General features: G+C 49.4%; 1 protein-coding gene across 2 annotated transcripts; it reads right to left on the minus strand.

The window, feature by feature from the left end:
- Positions 1-875: 875 nt before the first annotated feature.
- Positions 876-10,306, minus strand: SLC35C1 (solute carrier family 35 member C1). Of its 2 annotated transcripts, XM_066583421.1 has the most exons (3): positions 10,231-10,306; positions 4,067-4,581; positions 876-2,796 (listed from the first exon to the last, which is right to left on the minus strand). In XM_066583421.1, the coding sequence occupies exons 2-3, from the start codon at positions 4,551-4,553 to the stop codon at positions 2,231-2,233; spliced, it is 1,053 nt and encodes a 350-aa protein (XP_066439518.1). In that variant the 5' UTR covers positions 4,554-4,581; positions 10,231-10,306; the 3' UTR covers positions 876-2,230. The 2 variants fall into 2 exon arrangements, with proteins under 2 accessions (XP_066439518.1, XP_066439519.1); XM_066583422.1 differs by lacking the exon at positions 10,231-10,306 and having other exon boundaries at positions 4,067-4,713.
- Positions 10,307-11,806: the final 1,500 nt, after the last annotated feature.

The following is an 11,806-nucleotide window of genomic DNA, read 5'->3' on the forward strand; positions in this document are numbered from 1 at the left end:
CAGTGATGCCTGCAGTAACCAATCAGAGCCCAGCTCTCACTTTCATATTGGTGTAAACCAACGAGCCGGTGATGCCTGCAGTAACCAATCAGAGCCCAGCTCTCACTTTCATATTGGTGTAAACCAATGAGCCAGGGATGCCCGCAGTAACCAATCAGAGCACAGCTCTCACTCATATTGGTGTAAACCAACGAGCCGGTGATGCCTGCAGTAACCAATCAGAGCCCAGCTCTCACTTTCATATTGGTGTAAACCAACGAGCCGGTGATGCCCGCAGTAACCAATCAGAGCCCAGCTCTCACTCATATTGGTGTAAACCAACGAGCCGGTGATGCCTGCAGTAACCAATCAGAGCCCAGCTCTCACTTTCATATTGGTGTAAACCAACGAGCCGGTGATGCCCGCAGTAACCAATCAGAGCCCAGCTCTCACTCATATTGGTGTAAACCAACGAGCCGGTGATGCCTGCAGTAACCAATCAGAGCCCAGCTCTCACTTTCATATTGGTGTAAACCAACGAGCCGGTGATGCCTGCAGTAACCAATCAGAGCCCAGCTCTCACTTTCATATTGGTGTAAACCAATGAGCCAGGGATGCCCGCAGTAACCAATCAGAGCACAGCTCTCACTCATATTGGTGTAAACCAACGAGCCGGTGATGCCTGCAGTAACCAATCAGAGCCCAGCTCTCACTTTCATATTGGTGTAAACCAACGAGCCGGTGATGCCCGCAGTAACCAATCAGAGCCCAGCTCTCACTTTCATATTGGTGTAAACCAATGAGCCGGTGATGCCTGCAGTAACCAATCAGAGCCCAGCTCTCACTTTGATCTGAGGAGGTCGTGGCACAATACAGTCATTCGCCTGACGACAAGAGAATGAATAAACTTTTATATAAATAAAAGCGACCAAAAGAAGGGAAACAAGTTACAAAAAGTACGAAAGTTTTTTTTTTTTTTTTACAGGAAATCAGACAGCAGCAAGTTGTAGAAGATTCCAGAATTGTAAACAATACAAATGATTCCCGTTAGCCTGTACGGCGCCAATGATCTCCTCCGTAACAGCGTTTCATCTTTGGGTGGTAACATATCTGACTTCGGGGAGCAAGAAAGGGGAATCCCCGCGGCTGAGCGGCTCAGGACGGAACCGCGCCGTGTGAACCCCACCGACTATAATGGGGGCCGTTCGCTTATCACTCAGCTGCCCGGTTTTAGGACAGAAGAAAAACGTCACATGAAGCGCCGCTTCTTCCGGGGGTAGGGACGGAACAAAGCGTTTTCACAGGAATGGCCCTTTTAAGGCTTTGTGCTGGATTAGAGTACATGACCAGAAGCAGCACCACATCTGTCCACAGGTTACATCTGGTATTACAGTTCAGCTCCATCAAATGACATAGGACTGAGCTGCAATACCACACACAACCAGTGCACGGTGGGGGGGGGGGGGCGCTGTTTCTCGTTGAGAGCAGCCATGTTTTCTAATTCTGGGCAAACCCTTTAAAAATAAAATCATAGAATTTTCTGTTAAGTTATAAAATAAATATAATAAACAGTTTTTGTAAAGCCGACCGACCGCCAGCCCAGTCCCATGACAACACTTATCGAGCTGTCACCCAACTTTCCTCGAGTACTGAATAGAAAATCTGAACGCGAAAGGGAACCTGTCAAGGGGGTCATACTACCCGAACCACAGGCAGCATTAACCCCGGCAGGTATGCCGATCGCCCCGTTTAGGTGTTATTGTGAAACACTGCGACATTTTAGTCTGACTTAGGACAGAGTGGCACATTACAGGGGCGGAGCCGCAGCGGCATCTCCTCACCCGCAGCACGCGGACTGACAGCTCTCTTCCCTGGTAGTGTTCATGCGGCGAGAGGCCGCTGCGGCCCGCTTAGTTGACTCAGAGCTTTATGCCACGTCACACTTTAAACTGTGTCGCAGCGTTTCACACCACCACCTACATATGGCAATAGGCATACCGGTCCTGGGTTCATGATGCCCACGGCTTGGGCAGCATGAACCTGGTGACAGATTCCCTTTAAAGGATTTGTCCCGTTATGCAATTGCCCTTCATTGTGCGGCGTCACACAGTCAGCGCGGCGTCACACAGTCAGCGCGGCGAGTCCATCCTATGGAATTTCAATGGGTGAGGCTCTTAGTAAGAGTAAACTGGCATGACCCACACACACCAACCCGGTTGGCATCCTTGAGCATTGTCCCCATAGCTGGGCATTATACCCCAGCAGAACTTTTCTCCTCGTTGCTGTTGGTTTGTTCGTTCTGATCTTGCGTCTTCTTCATCTCCAGACCCTTCACCCACGTATAGCAGAAGGAGCCCCCCAGAACCATCGCATTGCTCGTCCACCACAAGAAACTCTTTGCCTGTTGGTAGTAAAACACGGCGATTACAGTTTGGGCACAGGCCTTGGCAGTGCCAGAGATGTTGTGGGTGAGAGGACTGGTGAATTTAATCTGCATTCCTGTGACATAACCTATAGCAAAGCCGAAAATCCCCCCCACGGTCATCATGCCCCAGAAGTACAAGGACTGAAGTTTGTCGAAGGCACTGAGGGTCTGCAGCTCCCCAAATATGAGCAGGAGGGGCAAGAAGAGGATGCAAGCGTTCACGTTGTTGTAGAACGTCAGGCGCCAGATGCTGCCGTCAACGGCGGGAAGGACCTTCTTGGTGTAAATGGCGTTCAACGACACGCATAAACTGGCCAGGATGCCAAAGGCTATGCCAGCCCAGGATAAGGTGCCCTGTGCGCCCTCTTGGTCTATGCCCAGCCAGAAGCCACCTGTGGGGAACATAAAAATATATATAAAAGTTACAAAACATACAAGTACAAACAGCCGGACAACCTGACAACCGCGAGCGACAACCCGCATACGCGCTCTAGCGATGGCCATACTGATAGCCACCCAGTTTTTCCAGATTCCTGAAGGCCAGACCTGCCCAGCTACGTGGCGATGTTTATCCCACCCCTAAACAGACTGCAGAATCAGGGAGCGGTCATGAAAAAGGCAACTATTTGTACAGCAACCCAGCTTTCCTACGTCCCTGAATGGTAAACTTGGCCATTGAATGGCAATTCAAATACTTCTGGAAAGTTGTGAAAACTTGGGAAAGTTGGGTGACCCTTAATGTGCCCCCCACTTATAGCACGGGCTGGGAATGTATACTGAACACCCAATGCATTAGATCAGGCTTGGCTACTCACGTCAGACACAGACACTGCGCATGTGACCACTGCTACATACAAATGTGGGGGCTCAGGACCCCTATTCTTAGGGATAGGTGGGGGTCCCAGTAATACATAACATTATCTGTGGGATGACCCTCGTATAATAAACAGTTATACAACAGACTAATAGTCTTTATGTTCCAATTCATGTGCAAGACCTCTGCTTGCTGTCAGTGAACACACTTAAAGAAGCATTACCCTCTCTGTAAAGTTATAGGATAGGGGGGACACTTGCTAATTGGTGGGGTTTGATCACTGGGATTCCCACTGACCTCAAAAGTTGACAATCTCTGGTGGTCCCACTGAAAAGGGGGGGGGTAGTACGAATGTACAAAGTCTAATTTTGGGGTGTGCCGAGGCAATTTCTTTAGATCGACGAGGGTCCCAGTGATTGGCACAGTCTGATACATTTCGCCTGCGCTGATACACTGTAACAAACTACCAGCACAAGCAAAACATTTTGAGCCGATCGCTTATTCTGGATACGATTGTAGCAAACCTGCAGTTGTGAGAAGTTTAAAAACAAACAAACTAGAGTCTCCTCAACCAATCAGGTTCTAAAAGTTAGCCAAAGGGCCCCCAAAACATGTCACCCCCTTCCTTGACCATTTCTCGCACTCGTATTTCTCGCTATGTTCAGGGACTGCACGCTCCTAGGTTAATAATTGGAGAAAAGTTTCCGTTCACTGACAGCAAGCAGGAATCTTGAAAATAGTGAAGAACCCAAAACAAAAAAGTATATTAAAAAGTTTCAAAACTTTTTGTTTCGGCCCTACAAGGGCGATACAAACGCTATATGGGGGCAGACGGGCGCAGCTCTTACCCAAGATGACCCCGCAGGACAGCAGGGCGTACAGGGAGGTGGTCTGCTTCAGCAGGACGTAGGAGAGCAGCACGTTGAAGACGGTACTAAGGCACCTGCCCACCGTGTAGAAGGCGACGCCGAGGTGCTTGAGGCACAGGTTGTTGAAGGTGATCATACCGATGAAGACCACGGACAGCGGCAGGACGCTGCGCAGGACCTTCAGGTCAAAGCGGACGGATGGGAACTCCATCATGTCCCCCGGGACCACCAGGGACAGCAGGCTGAGCCCCTTACACAGGGCGACGGTGACCAGGCACTGGTAGAAGGTGACGAAGAGCGGCGCGTCCAACCGCAGCGACGGGCTGTCCAGCAGGTACTTGTTGAGGAAGACCATGGTGATGGAGATGAACCAGTAGAGCATGACCACCATGGTAATCTTCATAGCCTTCATCAGGAAGGGCTCCCTATCCCCCTTCCCCAGATCCCCATCTCCAGACAGCGCCATCCTCAGGATGCCAGAGCGTTTCAGAGTCCTGTGCATGATGGAGAAATCCAAGATCAGGGGTGCAGAGCGGCATAAGAACGGCAGCAGCACAAACGGAAGCAGGACAGCTATAAAACGGTGCCTCACCACTCCGGCCACCAGGGTGCGCCGCACTACTCCTCCCACAGTGGGAGCGCGGCCCGCATATATCCCTATTCCACACGCCCCCTCTACCCAAACAACCAATCACTGTGAATCTGCCATCCCAACCAACCAATCAGATTGTGAATCGAGCAGAAGCGTTGTGGAATATAGATGTATGCTCCCTGCTGCTGCGAGCGTCAGCGGTGTCGCCTACTAATGACGTCACACCAAGCGTAACCGTCGCCTGCAAGGGTTAGAGCGGCCATTTTGTTGGAAGTATTGTATGTAAAGGAGTTTTTTTTTTACTGTATATTCCTGTACCAGATGGGATACATTATCAGACTATGGCATCTAAAGTTTTCTCTGTCAGTGCTGCAGCAACATACAGGCCAGGACAGCTAGAGAGTACTCTCATTAAGGGTGCTGCACGCGCGCACAATACGCAGAAAATAGAACTCATTGATTTTTAATAGATTTACTTACATTGTAGTATTTTGTGCACACATTGCGGTCGCAGGGAAACACAAAATAGTATATGCTCTACTTTTCGCACGCACTTGCGCTCCAAAAGTCCCTATAAAAGGCAATGGGGGCTCAGAAATGCGCAACGAAATGCGTGATAAGCTGTATGATTCTGCTGGAAAAAACACATCTGGAACGCAGACTAAATTAAGCATTTCAAGCGGTGCGTTGTTTGCCGCACGCAAATGAACATGCCCTGTGGGCTGGAAAGTACAGTAAAATACGCCAATTTGTGTGCAAACAAGCCTCGTTCGGTGCGCAAAAAAGTCGCACTAAGGCGCCTATGCCCATGTGAAGGAGCCCTATGACCGGATTCACATGGGCGTATTTTGCGCAGAAAATAGAATCTATTGATTTCAATGGGTTCATTCACAACCACGTATTTTGCGTGTACAGTTGTGTTGCGCAAAAAACCCAAAACGCAGCAAGCCTTATCGTATCCGATATAGAGCGCCCCAAGTAACAGCGTCTGTCTGGCAGTGCCGCCATTTAGGGCGCACTCACACGGGCGGATTTGCTGTGCGTATTCAGTCCAGATTTTTTACTGACGGAACGGATGGCGCACAAACCCACTGAATAAAACTGGTGTGTTAAGACGAGCATTTTTGTACGCAAACCCCAAAAAAGAAGTGTAAAAAAAAAATAAAAAATTGCAGCATGCGCCATTTTGGTCGCTATTCACAGATCAAAATTACCTAATAAAGTCTATGGGTGCGTGAAAATACCGCAACAAACCTGCATTAGCATCCATGGGGGTTTTTGCGCGCCCCGTTTCTATTGGTTGTGACAGAACCAACATCATTTGGGTCCTCTTGTGTTTTTTTTCTTTGGCGCATGTGATAACCAGATGACGGGATCCACCCTGGCAGCGGTGGCGTCCGCACATACTCGCTTTCTTTTCTCCGTACTGCGGATGGTCTGCATGGCTCGCCGTCGGACATGCACATTACAGATTTATTTCTTTTAAATTCGTGCCTATTCCGCGTCATCGCCAAGAGAGGACGCAGAATCCGTGAGCTTTCCGCAAGGTCATTTGCGGAAGGGCCGCGGATCAGACGGCTTCGATTGACTTTAATGGAAGCCATCCGTGCAAATATGGAGCATGCTGCGATTTTTCATCCGCTCGTGTGCACAAAGAATCATTTTGCCATTGCATGCTATGGATGGATATTTGCTCCACTAGGGTACATTGATGATGTGGCTAGGCTTTTTTTTTATTGCCACACAGAAAAGGCTAATTTCATACAGGCAAGCGCGATATCACTCGGGAGGGGGGGGGGGGGGGGGGGGGGTCATTTTTTTTTTTTTATTTCACACTGTTCAGTTGTATTCATAGGAACACCAGTTACAGGGTGGAAAAAAAAACATCCCCTTTAGTAACAGTAGTCACTAATAGAGCTGATCGGGGTCTGCTAGGGCCCTGCAGCCTTGCCCTGGCAGTGGGCACCCGGATATCACATGATCACTAGGCTGAATACCCGAAGTACCACTTCCACCTTCTCTCTTCATACATAGCGCTTACTGACTGCCATGTAGCCTGTAAAGGAGAAGGCAGAGGTGGTTAATCCGCTTCTTCCCTGTGCCCCGAGTCCCAACCTGCTGCTGCTACATCTCGCAGCATATTTTTAAGATCGGCCGGGATTAAAGCCCAGGACTATGTGCCGTAAATTTACTGTGCTTGGTCCTTAAGGGGTTAAATGAGCCTAATCCATGTGCCGATTGATGGCGGTGTAATGCACATCCACAGCAAAAATCCAAGCTTAGGCTGGGTGCACACGGGGCGGATTTGCCACGGAAATTCTGTGCAAATCCGCATGCGGCCACTAATCCCGGGATTAGCCAGCCACGTGGACGGCAAATCCGCTGTGGCTAAGCCGGCAGAAGCTGCCGCTGCGGCGCGGATTTGCCGACCGCAGCATGTCCATTTTCTTTCCACTGCGGCCGCGCTCTCCTCTATGGGAGTGCCGGCCGCAGCAGAAGAGCGAGCGGCCAGGCCGCTTCAAAGCCGCTGCGGGTTTTGCAGCAGCGGTTCTCCCGGCGGAAATCTCGCAGTTTTTCGCTGCGGCCAAACCGCGAGACTTCCGCCGAGAATCTGCCCTGTGAGAACCCAGCCTTAAACGAAATCTGCGTCCAATTTTTCTGACAAGTAGTAATGCTGTGCGCACATACCTTTAGGCCGTGCGAACATGGCGGAATTGTGTCGCAGATTTGGGTACAGATGCCATGGTGAAATCCACGCCGCTTTAGCATTCTAAGCAGATCCACTCCATCATTCATACGGCACAGATTTTTACGTGAACAGGTTTTAAAAACCGCGTTGTGGATGAAAAAAAAAAAAATTACCTAACAATTTTTGGTGCGAAACCAATGAGAACCTCGCCGGGCAGCCACATGCAGATGTGTTTGGGGCTAAATTTGTGCGCAAATGCATGGCAGAATTTCAAGGTTCAGCCGCGGATTAAACGGTCATCACGGACCATTTAAAATACTTCATGAACACATCGTTGGGCTATGGCTAAGGGCGCCTTCACACTTGCGATAAAATCGCGTGATTTACGTGCAATGCTTTTCAGTGGTTTCTTTCACATTTGCGTTGTTTTCCCCCATGTGATGTTGCGTGAACCAAAAATTGGCGTAAGGGGGCGTTCCTACGATTTTTTCACTATGCAGTGGGATTCCGTCTGGGGTGTCCGTTGGACAGGGTTCCCATTCGTTTCCGTTCTATTTGGAGTATAGAGTAGCATGGTTGACCAGGTCATTAACAGAAACCCTGTAACAGGTCAGCGAAGTGGTGACCGATCCACTGATGACAGCCATTCCGTCATAACGCGGTTTCTGGCTTCGGTGACGTAACCCCAAAGACGGAATCCCACAGCGGGGTGAAAAACACGATGGGAACGCTTCCTAAGGCTACCTAAAAACGGCCAAGCGTGATATCTGGTTGTAAACCTCAGCCCGATATCGCGTTCGTGAATGTGCGAGGTTTTCGCAGATACGAGGTGTTTTTCTGTTAAAACCGCCTCCCATCACTTCTTGGCTTTCAGCCGCTCCGGATGTTTGGCAAATGTTTTCCATTGTTTGCAATGAGATACCTCGCATCGCACTCGCATACTCTTCCCACGCCGTGCAATGCGTATTACTGTCCCAATTAGAGCAACGGGCGATGCGATTTACACCTGCCGCATCCGTGAAGAATAGCTGCGTTCGAGTTCCAAAATTGATGTGCGTTTTCTTGTTCCATTCACACTGGTGTATCACGTGTAAAAAAACAAACAAAACAAAAACGCTGCAGCGCCAAATTCCATTAATCAGCAGAAATCCTTGTAATGACTTCTAATGCTTAAATAGAGCCAGCCGTCTTCTATTCCGAGCATTGTAACTCCCTCCCCCCTCACTTTTTTTTCAGCTCCCATAGGAGACTATGGGAGCCTCCAACGTTTTTCATCAAAAGATAGATCAAAACCCATCTTTTGATGCAGCGCAATTTCAAGTTTTCATGGTGCAATTTTTTTCACCCCAAAAAACCAACCCCCCCCCCCCCCCCAAAAAAAAACGACCATGTGCACGAATGTATTGTAATCCGATGCTCACATGGTTGCGATTTTCGGGTGACATTTTATCGTGACTAAATAGTCACATAAATACGCTCGTGTGGATGAGGCCTTAGGGCTTATTCACATTAGTGTATATCAGCTGGCGTTTTCACAGCCGGACGATATACACTACCATTTGGATGCATTGGATGCCAATGCATCGGATCACACAGACGTATTCCCATGGCGTAAAAGCGCCCGGCCAGCCAATAGTCCTGGAACTATCTTGGTGCCCGGAATATGTTGGCCGCTGCATGGACTCCTATGGGAGGCAATGACAGCGGTCGGAGAAGGGAGGTGGGAGGGAGTTTAGCAGTGTGACTGCTGAACTTCCTCCCCCTTCTCTTCTCCTCTCCCTTCGGCTGTTTGCAATGGGAGGGGGCGGAGATAAGCGCTGCCCACTCCCATTGCAAACAGCTGGAGGGAAGGAGAGAGGAGGTGAGCTGGCGAGGGGAAGAGAAGGGGAGGAAACAGCATTGCGTCCTCGGCGTATATGTGCTGGGCCCGTGCCGTCTAAACGGGTGCACAACCGTTACCCTTATTCACACGACCATATGTACGCCGCTTTTTAGTGGCGGCCAAAAATCACAGCCATCTGAAGCATTGGATCCCAAAAGATTAATTCAGATGAACAATTTGTGGGCGCGTAAACAAAAAAAAAAAACAGGGTGGAAAAAAATATCACATCGGCGACCGTTTTCATATACGCCGCATCAAAAGATAGGTCTTGTTTGCTGAGATACACAGGAAGCTCTCAGAAGCGGAAAAAAACGGAAGGGGAAAAGTAGACAGTTGGCTCTATTTAGGCATTAGTAGTCATTGCGAGGATTTCTGCCGATCGATGGATTTTCGCGCTGCAGCGTACTTTTTTTGGCGATACGCAGCAGCCTCCTGTGTAAACGGCGGAAAACACGCAGCTAAAGTTCAGGACTCGATCGCGGCAATTCTTCATTGATGCGATTTTACAGCGCGTACGGGGACCGTAAAAATGCATCTTTTACATGTGCGATGTTTTCACTCACGCGATGTTGCGAGAAAAAAGTTAAAGATGTAAAGAGTCGCGGCAAGTCCTATCTTTCGCCATTTAAAAAAAAATCATATCGCACAAACTTGCGTTTTTTGTGCGATGCGATGTGTTTTTAACATCAGAAAGTCTTATTGAGTTTTGTGTTCGAGAATTGCGGCGAACCCAGTACTGCGCGCTGCCGGATCCAGGTGCGGCTCGCGCCAGCGGCTGCTGCCGAGCGCCACTGCTGGCGTTTATGTGATGCTACGTCTGGCGACGGGGCTCAGTGGCGGTTGCACACAATTCCATCCCCTGTGAAAGTATCAGTGTGGGAAGTTATATGTACTTTCATATATACTAAGGCACACTTGCCCACCCGGCGGCGCCCACCTACCCACATACTTTAGTGCCTATCGCTCAGTCCCCTTCCTACCTGTAGTACGCCGGTCAGTCTGCCCCAGGTGTGCTCGCACAAGTGACTGCCGACACTCCTGTGCCTCACCTGCAACGTCACACCAGGAACAGAAGTAGATAATGAGTGAAGGCACGCCCTCCTGCTAGTTACTCTTCACAATCCTCATCCTGGTGAGCAGGTTCATCGGGTGACACATTAGCTATCTGCAGCCACATCACACCCTGCTCTTCCTCTTCGCTCATCTCTATGCAAAGTCAACTTCATCCAAATATATTTGGTTAGATGAAAATACGGGAAAAAAGTGCGCAAAAGTAAAACCGCGGAGAGAAAGTATGGCGGATGCCTAAAAACACCGTTTAGACATAGTACATAAGACCCAGAGATAAATCGTAGTGCTAAAAAACAAGAAACAATCCCTCGGCCTCATTCACACAAGGGATGGGTGCGCCAAAATCCATGTTGGAATCCGCGGGACCACCTAGCCAAAAAATTCTTGCAATGGTTTCTCGCCATATTAGGGCCGGATTCACACGAGGATATGCGGATTTGTGCCATATTTTTTGCGCATTGGGGATTGCATATTTGTGTGCGTTTTTTACTTCACTTTTTGCGCACACAAAAAACTTGCACTGATGCTGCCAGCCATTGAAACGGCCAATTAGATTAATGAGTTTGAGATCTGTTCTTTTCCAGTGCAAATGCACAGAAAAATAGGACATGCTACGTTTTTTTTTGCACGACCAAATTGCGCACTCTAAGGTCTCTTTCACACGAGCGTATATCGGCCCACCGTTTTCACGGTCAACTGATATACGCTGGGATCTGATGCATTAGATTTCAATGCATTAGATCATATGGTTGTATTCCTGGGTCGTGAAAGTGCCCAACCGGCCAATATAGCGCTGGGCGTTTTTACGTCGAGCCCAAAGGATAGTCCTGGAACTATCTTTGGGCCGGAATATGTCAGCTGCTGCATGGGCTCCTATGGGAGCCCATGGCAGCGGCCGGAGGTGGGAGGGAGTTTAGCTGCGTGAGTACTAAACTCCCTCCCTCTTCTCTCCTCCCCTCCGGCTGATTGCAATGGGAAGGGGTGGAGCTAAGCTCCCGCCCCCTCCCTGCCCCTTGTCCTCAGCCAGCAATGGGAAGGGGCGGGACAGGGCAGCGCTTATCTCCGTGGGGGAGGGAAGGGGCAACAGCACGGCGGCCTCAGCGTATATGCACCGGGGCCCATGTGCACCCGTTCACGAGTTTCTACATCTCACATCGTAGCGTATATCAGCCGGCCGTGAAAACGGCGGCCGATATACGCTCGTATGAAAGAACCCTAAATACGTGCATGTCAATAAACCCATTCAAATCAATGGGTTCTATTTTCTGCGCATTGCAAACACAATTTTAGTTTTTGTGCAAATGCGCACACGGGAATCTGGCGTAAGGCTCCTGAGTGGATGATGTGATTGCGCTCTGAATGGAGTGCGACCACATGCTTTTGCGCACGTTCCTGTGCGTTTTACACCGCTTTTGAACCGCCTCATTTAGCCACGTTAGTTCCCAATTCTATCACTTTTAACTCCACGAAATTGCGCAGCAACGC

This window comes from Eleutherodactylus coqui, chromosome 11 (assembly GCF_035609145.1).
Source record: "Eleutherodactylus coqui strain aEleCoq1 chromosome 11, aEleCoq1.hap1, whole genome shotgun sequence".
Classification (NCBI taxonomy): Eukaryota; Metazoa; Chordata; class Amphibia; order Anura; family Eleutherodactylidae; genus Eleutherodactylus; species Eleutherodactylus coqui.

Excerpts from the sequence above, each read along its gene's own strand:
- SLC35C1 (XM_066583422.1), bottom strand. The coding sequence starts at position 4,589 with ATGCACAGGACTCTGAAACGCTCTGGCATCCTGAGGATGGCGCTGTCT. Across the intron at positions 2,797-4,066 it reads GTCCTGCGGGGTCATCTTGG|GTGGCTTCTGGCTGGGCATA; the intron begins GTAAGAGCTGCG and ends TGTTCCCCACAG.